Here is a 15411-nt window from a genome sequence, read left to right on the forward strand (position 1 = left end):
GGAATGCCTGTGAGCACGGCAGCGGCCTCCACAAGCCAAGGAGAAGGGCAGGAACAGGTCCTTGCCTCGTGGTGCTCAGAAGGAAACACCTCTGACAACACCTTGACTTCAGACTTCCGACTCCAGATCGGTGCATGTAAATTCCTATAGTTTAAGTCACCCAATTTGTAGCACTTTATTTTGGCCCCCACAGCACAGCTGTGTGCTCATTTATCCTTGGGACATCTGGCTGTTTTCCTTAAGACATGGTTCTTCTCTTCAAAGTTCAGAAATGTGTCCTGAGATGTTAGAATTGGAAATGTTCAGTGATCTAAAAATCCAGTCACTACCTAGATCTGTTTAACAGACCCACCCTCTAAAAAAAATGAACACTCTTCATTTTCCCACTTAGGATCCATGCCCATCACATATCCTGCTATCCCCCGTCCCTCATATTCTCAGTCAAGAAGGAAGAGGGAAGAGATCATTGCCAGGTTCAGTTATGAAGAACTTTGGGTCTTTCTAAATTCCTCAGAATTCTGACTCCAGTTTGGTCAAGAGCACTATTTCTGCCCTTATCTATGGGTTTCCTACATAGATGCATCTTCCAGGCCTGTGAACCAGAGGGGCCCAGGCAGAGGCAGCAAAGGGAAGAGGCCTCAGTACTCAGCAGGACTCCCAACCAGAAGAGAGAGGGCTGGAAGCATTCCTAAGGGCTCACCTCAAAGCCCTGCAGGCGTCCCAGATTCATCATGTCATTGCAGCGTTTGGGAACAAGGCACATTAACTCCACAGCTTTCTGCAGGAAAGAACAACAGTCACTCAGGAGAGAGAGCAGCCTTCAGGCAGGAGGCTCACTGCGATTCAGGGCTGGAAGACAGGGGCCTCGCCTCTTGTTAGTGCCTTTATTCTAGGAAAGCATGTGGTCCTTGCTGCCTACTCTCAGGGGACCATGGGGGCTGTTTAGATGGGAGTTGTTGGTCACCAGTGCAGGGGCTCCATGTCAATCACCCATGTGGGGGCAATGTTGCCTCATCCATTCTTTTCCTACCTCCCTGCTTTTCCCGCCTCATCTTTTCTTTCTTCTCTCTGTTGCTCTCTGATAGCCCAAGTAACAGCTTAGCCTGGCTTGGGAAACACTGGAGATTTTGACCTCAAATAACCTGCCAGAAAGGCTGCAACCTCTCGGGCTTAAAATAATCACCATGGTGACACAAAGGACTTCACTTAGGGGGTAATCCTTGGAGTGGAGGTGGGGCAGTGAAAGTAGAACATTTATATTTATATTTATATGTGAGAGTCAAATAGTACTTGGATTTGTAGATAAGTTGTAATTTCACCCACTCTCTGGAGGAAGTTAAAGGGGGCCAATACCACCCTTCCCTACGACAGATCTCCTCAGCCACAATGAGAGCAGCAGCGGGCTAAGCGCTAGGCTGGCCCAGGACAGGATTCTCGAGTTCTGGAAAACAACACTCTGCTCATTAACTAGCCATTCCTCATGCTGCTGAGTGTGAGAGGAGTTGGCCTGGACCCTTGGTTCTCTGGACACAATCTTTTCCCTTCAGAGTCCTAATGCAGTCCCTAAGAACAGAAAGCATTACAAGCAGAAAACTCACCTCGATATCTGAACACTCCAAACCAGCCTTCTCACTGTATCTCAGGAAGTCCTAGGAAGGAGGGGAAGGAAGCAGGGAAGGGTCCAGGGAGGGGTGTGATCAGTTAGTAAAATGGTCAGAGAGCTATTAAAAAAAACTTATTGCAAAAAGGCAATAATACCCCCCAAAGACTTTCCTTCTCAGCAGAGGTGACAATGGTCTGCCGTGGCTGAGAAATGAAATTCTGAGTCATGCTAGATGTAATGACAAAGAGAAGAGCACCCCCCAGTACATTTAACATTTTAAAGTTAGGGGAGATGGAAAGGGAGGGAGGGAGGGAGGAAGGTAGGGGATGACACAGGATGAATGGGAGGAAGGGAAGTCCAGTCTTTCCCAGTTAGTCTCAAATTCCATAGGAAAAAAAAAATCAAGTCAAACTATATTTTAAATAAAATAGGATCAAATTTTAGGTATCACTCATCTAAGGTTTCTAGGGCCTTGCTCTTTCCTTCTTTTCTTACTTGTCTTCCACTCTGATTTTATGTCATCATTTTATTAGTTTTTAAAGGTATCAAGTCAGTGAGAGAAAGTGAACTGGAAAAAAAATCAAGGAACATCTGACTTTAAGGGCAGAAACAAGAGCTGTGCAAATCACCTGGGGGCAAAGCTGACAGAGTAATACAGCAGACAGAGAAAAGTCTGTGCCTGCAAAGCCCATGCCTGCCCACCAGTTCACAGCCCTCAGGAGGGAGTGAAGGAGGCAGAGCCCTGCGCTCCACCGCCCACTGGCTGCACCTGAGGAGATGCTTCTCCAGCCCTGGCCCAGGCTCCCAGCGTCTTACCTTGAGGAGCAGCTGGTATTTTGTTATTCTCTGAATGGGCTTGATAAGGAAGTCACTAAGCGTTAGCCTTTGATTTAGCTCCTGCTTTACCTCCTGAAACACAACGGATCTATGTTAGAAAAGAAAGGAACCCAAGAACTGGGTGCTCTGGGTCAGGGTTCTGAGGCATGGATCACAGGTCCTCATGTTTTCCAATAAAGTTTAAGTATCTTCACATCAAGAAAAAGGTAGAATTGTCTACAGGTCTGCTCATTTGTTAGGAATACCACATCACACAAGCCACCTTAGCCTTCTTGTCTGGCTACTGTGCTTTCATGGCAAGCACTGTCACACCTGGATCCTCTCGCCAGTCTTGGGAGAGAACCAGGAAACAGGTCTCTCACCTCTGTATAGCAGTCAGGCAAGAAGGGCTGCCCCAAGACAGGCCCACACGGCTGCACCTGATCTCTAAACACCAGTAAGCGTTCCTTCCAAGAGAGGGCGCTGCCTCTCCACCAACAAAGTCAATCCTTCCAGGCTCCAACCTCTGGGAACAGAAGCTGAGACTACCTCAACCAAGGGGAGGGCCTCAGCAAGCAGTTCCAGGGGGCCATGTGGAGGAACGTGGGCACAAGCTGCTCTGAAGTCACTAGGGAAGGACCAGAGTTTCCAATCAGTCTGTTCTGGAATCATTCTGCAAACAAAAGCTCCTCATGCAGTCCACAGATAGGGCCACCTTAGCTCCTTGCAAGCAAAGGTGCTCATGGGAACTGAGCTAAGCAGCTAATGGCTCTGTTGAGGTGGTGACCCCTATGGGTGGAAGATGGCTGGTGCTTCTGAATGTGGCTGTCTTGCCCTGAGTTTTCCTTGGCCATTCAGCAAAGCCTGAGCAGCTCACCTCAAAGTAGGCATCATACTCAGCTACGATGTACTCCGAGCGCGGCTTATTCTGGCAGTACCACACGTAGATGTGCAGCTTCCGCTCCTGACAAAGTACAGGGAAAGACAGGGAATGCAACAGTCAGGCGTCTTGTGCCTTGTGCTCTCTCTGAGTGCTGAGCTAGTCTACACACAGAGGGGAGGACAAAGGAGGGGTCCACACCTGGGGCAGCTAGGAAATGAGGTGGATCAGAGCCCACTTCCACATGGCCAAGAAGGTTTCAGAAAAAAAAAAAAAAAAACCCAAAACTCAGAGACCAGTAAGAAGGAAGGTGAATCCAGGAGGAGCAGAAGAAAGAAGGATTTTGAAAATGAATGGGGAGGAGACCAGTGTGTCACTCACATGTTTAATAAAGAGCTGGGCCAGTCTGTCTTGCTCTTGGATACATTTTTCCAGTTCAGCCAGAAAAAAACTAAAAGGAGAAAGGGCATAAGAGGAGGAGGCCACACTACTCAGAATGTTTTTATCTCTCAATGAGGAGATAAATGACAGGAGAGTCCCCTCAAACCCTGCCCCTTACATCAGATGCAAGAAGAGGACTCCAGACTCCAGGATTTCCCAGGACACCCTGACCCCCTCAGGGCATCAAGGACACTTACTCCTTATGCCAGTCATAAATCTGGTGAATGTTCCCAAACACGATTTTATCCTTCCCTCGCATATCCTCAGGGACGCCCTTCTCTTCTATCCTCTTCATGAAGCCCTGCAGGGGAGAGGCAGTAGTTACAAGAGGATGCTCCTGAGAAAGCGCCTGGGTCAAGGCCACCTGCAGCACCTAGTCAAGCCCACGCTTTGTGTGAGTCTGAGGGCGAGGCTGCTGCAGCTTCTCCTATTCAGTCAGGACTCTGCCTGCAAAATTAGAGTCAAAACTGTAGGAAGTTTCTGGGTGCCTTTCTTTGTCTCAGTGGTATAGCACATGCCTAGCATGCACCAGGCCCTGGGTTGCCTCCTCAGCTCTGCCAAAAAAAAGAAAGAAAAGAAAGCCGAACAAAGAAGAAAACAATCCTCTTTCCCTTTCCTGCCTCCTTAACTCAAGTTAATTATATTTTTTTAGACTCAGAACTAGACACATATGGCCTATAAGTAAGTCATACATGTTAAAACTTTAGGCTCTGTAGAATGCATTCATATGTCATCTCATTTCAGCTGTAAAATCATGTTGTGAGGTTGTACAGGCGGCATGTTGCCCCCTTGGCAGACCAAAAAACAAAAACAAAAACAAAAAAACAAAACCCAAGGCACCCATGTTACATGACTTTTAATTGTACCACTGATGTCTGACTTGCCTGGATTTCAGTCTCTCAGTCTCCAGATTCCCAAGGGGGAGAATGACTTTCCATAAATTAGAATTCAGGATTTCTCTATGCCAGGTTAGTCTCTTTATCCAAGGCTTAGGATTGGCAAATACAGAGCCCTTTGTCAGCAGAGTTCATAGGATGAGGACTTATAGGGCAACTGTTAGGAGCCAGCAGGCAATTCAGATATTAAGAATACAATTTTTAGACTTCCTATTCTTTCTCTTAAGATGATAAACAACCGGGCTCTAAATTATCCATTTACTTCTTTAGGCTTTGTCTTCCAAGTGTCTGAGTTCTCAAAGTTAATCCCCATGGAGCTGGAGCTGTTGTATTTATTACCAATTTGATTCCTAACTGTGGACCTGTCACTCTTGCTTATGGGCGGCTTTTTCTTTGTCTGTCTCTTTGGTAGCTATTCCTCCTTAAACTCTAAGGAAATGTGTAAGCCGCAAGAGTCTACTCAAAGGGACCTGATTTGTGATTTGTGCCCAGGATGGTCAAAACTCTGAAGAATATATGTTCACATAAGGAAACATCCAACAGCCTCTTAAGACCATAACTTGGTCAACCCAAAGGAGGTGAAATGGATGCAGCTCTAACCAAGAGGCTCCCCAAATGCTACAATATTTGGGCCCTTACCTCCCTCTAAATATCATAAGCGTTTCAAGGAGACAAGAAAAAAATGCCTACATATGACATTTGAATTATACCATTTAAATTATCTTTTTCTCTTTTTCTTTTTCTTTCTTTATTTCCCTCCCCCCCATCTCTTTCTTTCTTTCTTATTGTGAAATTACCCAGAGGTGTTTTACCATTGAGCTATTCTTTATTTTGAGATAGTGCTCCTAAATTACCACTGTTGGCCTTGAACTTGTGATCCTCCTGCCTCAGCCTCTCCAGTCTCTAGGATTATAGGCCTGGGCTACCACGCTTGGCTACCATTTTAATTCACTTCTGCAAACACCCAGACAGAGTAAAATTCATGCAGCCATCAAGCTAAAAAACCCCAGCCCACGTAGGGTCAACCTGCTCCTGGTTGCATGAGCACAGACCTGCGCTGCACCAGCTACTCACCTCCACCACAATCCCCAGGTCCTTGACATAATCTTTCTCTGTCTGTACCAGCTCATTCAGGACAAACCTGAGCAGGAGATGAAGAACAATGAGCATTTCTCTTTATTGTTAAGCAAGAAATCTTCAGAGTTAAGGTCACAGTAAAGTTACTTAAGCACCTTATGACAAGACCACCAAAAAGCACCCCAGAAAGTTGCTCACTGCTGCTCTCTGAGGGCACAAGGCCAGCAAGCACTCAAGTCAGACAAGGATGATGCTCACTGCCTCAAAACCTCTTTCTACTTTTTATGCCTCTTTCTCCCTGAATGACTGCAGAGACACAGGACAGGAAGAATGACAACTGCTTTGGCAAAACTGAGTTATAGAAGCTTTGCAGCCAAGGGACAAATAGGAGACTTTTATTCCTTTGCTTCAGTTCCATTCTTCCTGAGGAGAGGAGAGAGACATGTGTTTGATAACGAGATGTTAAGTCCCCAGAACTGCCCATATGGAGAGAAACTTACTCTACAATCTAGGAGCTACAGTTATTCAGATGGGTATCCATGGTAACTGGCCTAGAAAATCCCCAGTCAAGGCCAGAAAGGCTGACTGCAGACATTCCTCACTCACAACTTTGAAGGCAGCACTCAGCCCCAGAATGCAGGATTGAACAATGACAAGGACACTTGCTTTCTTGGCTTCCTTCTTAGTTATTTCTACCTCTTAGAGCATTAAATATAGGCCAGTTGTTATAAGCATGGGAAAACCTAGATGAAGTTCATCTGGGTTTTCCCATGCTTATAACAAGGTAGGTATTGTAAAGGCCTACTTTATCTGAATGAAAATAGTCAGATGGAAAGATTGCCTAAGATTATAAAGTGAGGGACAGAGACGGGATTTGAACCCAGTTGTTCAAGAGTCCAAAGTCTGAGTGAGTTCTTTCATGTAGCTCACTGCCTGGTAAATGGCTTGAACTGGCTCTCTGGAGTCCCAGAAGCCTAAGTCACAAACACTCCTCTTCTTCTGTCTGACAATGAAGACCTCTCCATAAAACGCTGTGGCTGTGCACAGGGCAGGGCTGCTCTGAGCCTACTGGAGTCTGACTCTTACTATCTGATTTGAAAGAGTTTTGCTTGAAGCCACAGAAGTACATTTTTGGCCCAAGTGGCAAAAAGGGATAAAGTTCTGAGATGTCAAAGAGGGGCCCCAGTGCAGGGGTTGTAACCGTTTTGAACCCAGGAAGCAATTCAGCTGAAATTCTTGTTCTCTATGACACTGAGGAGCCATCAAATCCCTGGGGGTCTAGGGGCCTTGGGGGCCAGGGGAGGAAGCAAAGGAACACATGCTTCTTTATCAGCCTGCCCAGCACTTCCAACCAGCTCCCTCCAGCACAGACCAGCGAGTGTTTCAGGCCACAGGAAGGAACTGGCAAGTCCAAATAGAAGCATTCAAATATATCTTTAGCATGACCCAAGTACTGCTTGGAAGATGGTGGTTAAAGAAAACCCACAGGAAAATGAGAGTGGGAATTTGGGGCTGGGAGGGTCCTCTGGAGATGAGGTCCACTGCTCTGTCTCCAGGTGATATTTTTATCCTCAGCTATTTGCTGACAGATGGGGGCTGGCGAGGCTTGTCAGCCTCTAGGGAAGGAGACTACACCAGGTCTGCTGCGGGGACTTTGGTTCTTTTCCCTCGAGGGGCTGGAGAGGTATCTGGGGACATCAGGACACATTAAAAGACATTCTGAAAAGTTACCTCAAAGATTTAGCTTATATTCACCTTAAGGGAGTGCAGGATTAATTGCCAAATGAATGGATAATAGTTTACTCTCCAAGTTCAATTCTTATCAGTAAAAGCTACAAATAAATGTTCTTTGGTCCAAGTGAAATTCTTCCAGCTATAGGTTGGGCCCACTTCTAACCTCTCCCTAGGTAGGGAAGGGCTGGTCTCCCCCAGGAAATCCGGTAGATCCTTGGCACTGGATGTTCCCTCTGCCCAGAACACTCTTCCTCATGGCTAACTCTTTACCCGCTCTGGTCTTTATGCAAATGGCAGAACCACTTCAAACTGCAGCCTGGCCTCATCCACACTCCGATCTCCCTTACACTGCTCTCTTTTCTTTTCCAGCTTCCAACATACTGCCTAATTAATTTTGTTGGTCTGATTTCTCCCATTGAGATGTAAACCTGCCAGGAGAGTGAAGACTTTCTTCTATTGTTACTGTTTGTCTTTTTCACTGATGGATCCCACTGATGGGATCAAAGAGGCAGTCAACAAATACTCATTGAATGAATGAGTGACTATAACGTCAAGACAAGTAAATCCATTCTCAGCTATTCCTCTTTTCTCCATGAGGCTCTTTGATGTCTTACTGTCATTTTCTGGATTGAGTCTTGGTTCTCTACAACCCCCAGCCCCTGGTCTCACATAAGACTTACAACTAAACATCTGTACGTCCTCTCTTTCATTACGGCTACAAAATACAGCAGAATAAGGATGATATACAGTAAAAGGGGTAAGACATTATACAGCTAGATTTTTCAGGATAGCTCAGGATGTGGAGAAAGAGGGGTTTTGGTGAGAATGGGATGAGGGAGGAACGATGGATCCCATGGGTAAAAAGGGAACACACTTTTGTGATCCATGGTAGTAAAATAGGACAATATCATATTTGGACAATGGCTTCTATAATTCTCATGGGCCCAGTCAACCTGAGTGAGACTAGCCATTGTCTTTGCCAAGGACTGCTGGCCACGTCACAGGTGGCTTCCCTGATGAAAACTCCTGCCTCCTGGATGTAAGCCTTGCTTTGGCCTGGCTGAGAGATGCTGAGGAGAAGCAGTTTTTCACAAGTCCTAGGAAATTTCCCTTTGGGAATGGCATTTCTCAATCTAGATTCCATGTACCGACTTCTTGGAGTTCCCCCTGAGCACTCATAAAACTGCAGGAGTAAGCACAGAATGGCAGAGTTTGTGTGCCTCTAGCTCTTCCCCACTGTGAGGTGGTAGCTCTGCTCTGACAACAGGCTCTTGCTATGATGTTTCTACTTAAAGTCCTAAATGTTCGCTCTGCACACTTCCCAGTAACAGAAGGATTTGGCCTCACTTATTTTTGGCTAATTTTGATGTCTGTGACCTGGCTAAAGGAGTGAGGAATTTGAGGGAGAAGGGCAAACAACAGAGAGGGACCCTGCACATCTGCCTACCCCATTCTCCCTGCTGCTCACAATCTCACGTGCTGAGCCATGTTTAAACTCACTGTCAGTACAGTCAAACCCTGAACAAGAAAATTAAAGTTATGGAGGAGTTATGGTTCTGCATTACTAACATCTAGTATCTTTCTCATCATCTCAAATAAGAGGAGGCATAGAACCTGGACGTGGATCTTTGTGAAACAGTCTGCAATTTGAATTGCATTTTACCACTAGCCATTCAAAATGGAAAAGTAGTTCTTGTGGAACCAAATGGATGCAGAATTAAAGCCCTTGGGGAGGGGTGGAGATGGGCCCTGCCTGGCAGTACCACAGCTCCCTCCTGCAATCCCTCTGGTGACCTCCATCAGGCTTTCTGCCATGATCAGGGATTCTTTGGTACTACAGACCCATTTCAATGGTTCCACAGTTCCCTAAAATCTGCTGTTTCCCTTTTATCAGCATGTGTAAGAGTTATAGCAGATCGTGATTATAACCACACTTTGCTATTAATAGCTCATACCTAACAGGAGACACTCCAGCCTAAACTTCATCAAGTCAGTGCCAAAGTAGCTTGCTCTTTATTACTGTTATGTCCTAGAGATCTAGGTCACCTTCACTTAGAAAGGATGAGATCAGAGAGGAAACTGTCTCAATGTCCCCTGGCCTTTGCCCATGGCCCACCGCACCCATGTGTGCCCCAGGGTGGGAGCTGGGGGAGCCACTTACATCCTGCCTCTCAAGGCCTTGGCCTTCTGTTCTTCTTCCAAGTTTCTAGGAGGAGTAGGTGGGGTCATCCCCTCATTCAGGCAGCCTGTGGGGTCTTTTAAGCTCCCCCGGTAGGTGCCTCCTTCGAGAGTCTAAAAAGAGAAGAACAAACAGCCTCAGAGAAGTGTACACTGGGAAGTCATTTGGAAGCCCTGTGTTCCCTAGTCTGCCCACAGCCAGCTTGAGAAGTAGCAGCCAAGGTTGTTCTCACTGACCACAGTGAAGCAGTAGGAGACCAGAGACTTTCACCCTCCTGCAGCAGGGAGCTCGGAGTGCCGCCTGGCAATCAGGATGTCCTTGGCCTCTGTGTGCTGCCAACTTTCCAGGCATAATGAAATTGTCCATTGTCAAAGCAACTTATCTCTGGGTAAGGGCTCCAGAGGGAAAGATAATCATTGCAGTTCTGCGCCAAATAAGGAGTTAGAAAAGAAAATCTGTTGTAAGACAATCAAAAGCAAATTGATAAGGGAGTGGGAGGGTAGACCTCAAAACAAAGGATTATATTTTGTTAAATCAGTCTTTTGAAGAGGACAATGAGAAGTGGACAAGAAAGAGTCTGTAGATCCAGCCTTTTCAAAAAACATCTCTGCTAAGGTTATTTATCAAAGGCTTTCTTCCATTTATTAATTCTTCTCATTTCTTTTAAATAAGGTGCTACAGAATTAAAAAAAAAAAGTTAAATGACTCAATATAGTACTTTAGAAGGAATCCAGGGTAAAGGAACCTAAATTCTAATTCCAGAGTTTTACATGGGACAGCTAAAATGGTCCCACGCTTCAGTTTTTCTCGATTTTCAAATCAAACCTTTCTATACAGATTTCTAAGGAATACATAGAGACCAGAGTTGTACAACCTCTCTGAAAACTAAAAATGCTCTGCTGTGGCGAGCTGCTTTCCCCCCTCGATGGCATTAAAAACAGCATGAACACTCAAAGAGGAGTCAAGCTAACATTTTCACAAGTGCCCTGGAAGGACTAAAATGACACCTAACATTTGATTATGTGAACTGACAGAAGCCACATGGATAAATGGTAAGATGGGAGATCAAGGTCAAGGTGGGCAACTGTAAAACAAGCATGGGAGACAAATCCAAACCTGCCTACCCCAGCCACAGGGGCTAAACGGAGAGGTTTCACTTAGTAGTCATCTAGTAGTCTCTCGAAACATTAGCCCTACAGTTAAAGTCACAAAGACCAAAAAAGTGCCATGCAAAAAGGCTCAGCCTGGTCTCACGTGATCTTCACTTGGCATCATCTTGTCAGTCACTCTCTGTTGCTGGGTTTTGTTTGTTTGTTTTTCTGTTTTATGTGTGTGTGTGTGACACTAGGCATTGAATCCAGGGGCACTCTACCACCAAGCCATATCCTCAGCACACCACCCCCACTTCTAAAAATTTTGAGACAGGGTCTCACTAAGTTACCCAAGCTGTCCTTGAACTTGTTATCCTCCTGCCTCAGCCTCCCATATAGCTGTGATTACAGATGTGTGCCACTATGCCCAGTTTAGCTGCTGTATTTCAACAGACCCGACAGAAGCAGGAAAGTCCAGGGAAAAGAAACATAAAGGGAATGAGGATCCTGATGGGACATTATGTGACAAAGGATAGAAACTCGAATCTGAAAATCTCAAAACTGAAAGATATCCACCTCTCCCTGGCCTCCCAAATAGATACAATATGCCAAGGGCTAAACATGAATTTGTTACCAAGGCTAGAAACTGGAATTAAGAGCACAGGGTCTTCCAGCCTGACAGTGAGAACTTCTTTCCATTTGACATAAAGGTATTTACAGAACAAGTAATCAACTATGGAAGCTGTTACATCCAGAGCAGCAGTATCGGCTAAAAATAAAGAAAGGTCGAGAAGGGTTGAACTACATTTATAGATACAGAGTCTGTAACCTGTTATTAAGGAAATTAGAGTGTCTGGTGCCGAGGCAAGCCAGTGGACAGGCAGGCTTTCCAGTGACATGTCCCCTGGTGTCATCACTAGAGACAGGCTTCCAGGCAGATGGACTCAGCTGGTGACAGATCCAATTAGTGCCTCTTACTTCTCCTCCCCTTCCCCGTTGTCTTTTTGACGTCTTGGTTCTTCAACCTGCTGAATGGTGGGGAGCTGACAGCCAGCCCAGGAAGCAGGCCTAGATCTCTGCTTACAGGGTGTTCCCACGACACATCCAGCTTATGATCCACTCTCAACCCATCTAGAGAACGAAGGACGTCTAAGGAGTCCAGAGTGTCACACAGAGAATTCATTCTATGTCCTCCTGACTGAGCAAAGAAGCCCAAGCTGTCTCTGGGGCAGGACTCTCAGGCACAGAGTTAAAAGGATAGGTTCAATGAGAGGAGGAAAAGGGAAATAAAGGGCTTGGCTAAGCTGTATGCTGGGTAATTTGCCTTGAATGATGGAGTTAGCTATAATGCCGGCAGTAATTCAAGTGTGATCCCCTCTTGAAGACCTAGCTGCCTGTGCTGCAGTTGGATAGCAGGCTCCAATCTAGGGTAAGGAAAGGTGGCCTGCAATTAGTGCTTCTCTTGGAGGGAGCCACAGTGAGAACTTCTGTCCCACTTATGTATGCTTAGGTCCCTTATATAAAATGGTGTAATATTTGCATATAACCTATACACTTCTTTTTGAATACTTTAAATCATCTCGGGATTACTTATAATATTTAATACAATGTGAATGCTAAGTATATAGTTGCTATACTGTTTTGTTTAGAGAATAATGACAAGAAAATGACATGTTTGGTACAGACACAAATTTTTCTTAAATACTTTGTTTCTATAGTTGGTTGAATCCACAGATGTGGAAACTGTGGATACCAAGGGCTAGTCATTGAGAAATGAAAAGGGAGGACATTCTAGGTAGCAGCAGCACAGAGAGTAAAGGTCATGGGGTGAAACATGTGGGGGAGCCCAGGAAGCTGCAAGTCCCGTGCAGGTAGAACTGAGGGTGTGAGGAGAGGGATTAGCAAGTCACTGTGTTGTGGGTGCTGGGGTGAGGAGGTGCTAGAGAAGGAAGAGTGAGGAATGCAAAAAGAGATAGCAAATGCTATCAGGCTGATATTTTTTAGCCTTAAAAAAGGAAATCCTTCCATTTGTGACAACATGGGTGAATCTGGAGAAGATCATACTAAGTGAAATAAACACGTAAAGGAAGAGAAATATTGCATGATCTCATTTATATGTGGAATCTTTTTATTTTTAAACAAATGTCAAATATATGGGGATGAAGAATAAAATAGTGAGCTGGGTGTGGTGGCACAGGACTGTAATCCCAGCCACTCGGGAGGCTGAGACAGGAGGACTGAGAGTTCAAAGGCAGCCTCAGCAATTTAGCAAAGCCCTAAGCAACCCAGTGAGACCCTGTCTCAAAATACAAAAAAAGCTGGGGAGTGGCTCGGTGATTAAGTGCCCCTGGGTTCCTGGGTTCCATCCCTGATACAAAAGGAAAAAAAAAAAAAAAAAAAAAAAGGAATAATATAGTGGTTACTTGGGGTGGGAGGAGAGATCAAATGAAAAAAAGGAAAATATATAGGTCAAAGGATACAAAGTAGAAGATATGTAAGATGAACAAGATCTGGAGATTTAATGCACTACCTAAGAACACTGTTAGTAAAGTTGTATTATATTAAGGGTTTTTGTCAAATAAGTAGATTTCAGCTGCTCTACATACACAGAAAAATAACTATGTCGAATAATGGTTGCATTAATTTGTTCTCTATAATAACCTTTTTATTATTTATGTGTACCTGATTATATCACATTGTAACCTCAAATGTGCACACAAAATATATTCTTTAGAATATGTGTAATATTCTCTGGCCAGTAAACATTTGATTTAAGTCATTCCTAGGCAAACTTGGGGTGGGTGTAGGCACAACTCATAGTGGAAAAACTGAGGTGTGGATTTTACAGGCGAGAGACATTTTAGGTTTGTGATTTGGGGGCTAAAAAAAATTTTTTTTGATGGAAGTCTAAATTCCTCTATTCTTAGAAAAATAGCATCTCAGAGTTTCTTCCACAGAGGAATTCCAAATGAATCCAGTTCCTGAAAACACATACCTCCACTGTGGATATGATGGGGCCATTATTTTTTTCCGTCTAGACTAGAAGTTCTGCTAACTCCACCCCATTTGCAGGGGCCTGCTTATCAGTTTACAAAGCATGTTCCTGCCCACTCAGTCACCATTACTTGCTTGAGATTAGGTTCAGGTGGACAGAATCATCACTGATAAGTGAGATAAAGGAGAGTCCAAGTAGACTAATTCACTTTCCCAAGGCTACTTACAAAATAAGCCAATTCATGTAAAAGACAGCAAAGCACTCACACAAGTACAGCCTGGTCCTTGCTTTGTTCTTCTGTGGCCCACAAGGCTGGCCAGGGAAGTGAAAGCTAGCAAAGCAAGAGAACCAGAGGGCGGCAAGTCTTGCTGATGTGCATAGGGCACACTGTCAGGATTCCAGGCCACCAGGTGGACTCAAGAACAGCTCAGGGCTGGCTCAGTGCTGCCTAGAGGCAAAGGACTCTTAGTGAGCGTCCAGTGGTGTCAACCTGAGCCCAGTGACTTGTTTTGGTGTGCCACCTTATCATGAGAGCTCCGAGAGGGGTTTCCTTTCTAGAGGTGTGATCTTCTGTGCGAGGGGGGAGAATCCTGGAGCTTCAGGACCACAGTTTAGAGACACTAGATTCTCATATGGGTAGGAAGGTCTCATTCCTTAAACTCGAGGAATAAAACCAAGTCCTACATAGACTGCTAAGCAATTACCCTGCAACATCCACCCAATCACCAATCTATTAGCTGCCATGTAAGTTTCCACGTGCCCAGCACCATATTGGGTTATGGGAGATGAAGATAATGCAGTTCCCTTTGCCCTTCACAAGGCTGCTGAAGTGACCAAGAGTTAACATTTGCTTATCAGATTACAAAGCACGTTCCTGCCTACTAAACCATCAGCATTACTGTCTTGAGATTAGATTCAGGTGAATAGATTCGTCACAGATAAGTGAGATAAAGGAGAGCCCAAGTAAACCAATTCATTTTCCCAGGGCTATATTATTGGTAGCAGAGGTAGAACAGAAACCTGGGTCTTCTGGTTCCTTACATGCTTAATACCAGCAGCAGCTGTCCACAGGTCTAGAAAAAAACTTTACTGAAAATCACATGGGGTGCTGGGCATGATGGTGCATGCCTGTAATCCCAGTTGAGAGACCGAGGCAAGAGGATGGTGAAGTTCAAAGCCAGCCTCAGCAACTTAGCAAGTCCCTAAGCAACTCAGTGAGACCCTGTCTCAAAATTTAAAAATTTTAAGAAAGGCTAGGGATGTGGCTCAGGGGTTAAGCACCTCGGGGTTCAAGTCCCCCGACCCCTGCAAAAAATCACATGGGGATAAGCAGAGGGAGACCTTACACTAGGCTCAAAGTTAAAGACAATACCTTGATACATAAACCAGAAAGTATGTTAGCTTTATTGGTGGCTCTTGGACAGTGAAGATCACTGTTCACACTGAGACAGAAGCCTCTGTGTGACAATGACCACATGGCTATAAGACACCAGGAACAACTTTGGGACATGGGTACATGGGTGTTCTCCTGGTCCTCAGGTGAAGCTACATGGCAACCAAATTCTAAGTGCAGAACTTGGGACCACTGCTTAAGCAATCAATATCGATTTTTGAGAAATCAAAAAAAAAACTATGGACAAAGGTTTAAGCATAATAGACTCCTGTAAAGTGGACTCATACTCTACATTGGGAAGGATTT

At 45.0% G+C, this 15411-nt stretch overlaps 1 protein-coding gene across 13 annotated transcripts in view; it reads right to left on the reverse strand.

The window, feature by feature from the left end:
- The window catches only part of Kalrn (kalirin RhoGEF kinase), a 636539-nt gene that overhangs the window by 60808 nt on the left and 560320 nt on the right, over positions 1-15411 (reverse strand). For all 13 annotated transcript variants that reach the window (XM_047563083.1, XM_047563086.1, XM_047563085.1 and 10 more), the window contains 8 exons: positions 9609-9739; positions 5711-5777; positions 3938-4041; positions 3681-3750; positions 3297-3383; positions 2420-2512; positions 1599-1649; positions 701-778 (listed from right to left, as the gene is read on the reverse strand). In XM_047563083.1, coding sequence (XP_047419039.1) covers positions 701-778; positions 1599-1649; positions 2420-2512; positions 3297-3383; positions 3681-3750; positions 3938-4041; positions 5711-5777; positions 9609-9739 — 681 coding nt within the window. The remainder of the gene's footprint in view (positions 1-700; positions 779-1598; positions 1650-2419; positions 2513-3296; positions 3384-3680; positions 3751-3937; positions 4042-5710; positions 5778-9608; positions 9740-15411) is intronic.

Source organism: Sciurus carolinensis, chromosome 9, assembly GCF_902686445.1.
Source record: "Sciurus carolinensis chromosome 9, mSciCar1.2, whole genome shotgun sequence".
Lineage (NCBI taxonomy): Eukaryota > Metazoa > Chordata > Mammalia > Rodentia > Sciuridae > Sciurus > Sciurus carolinensis.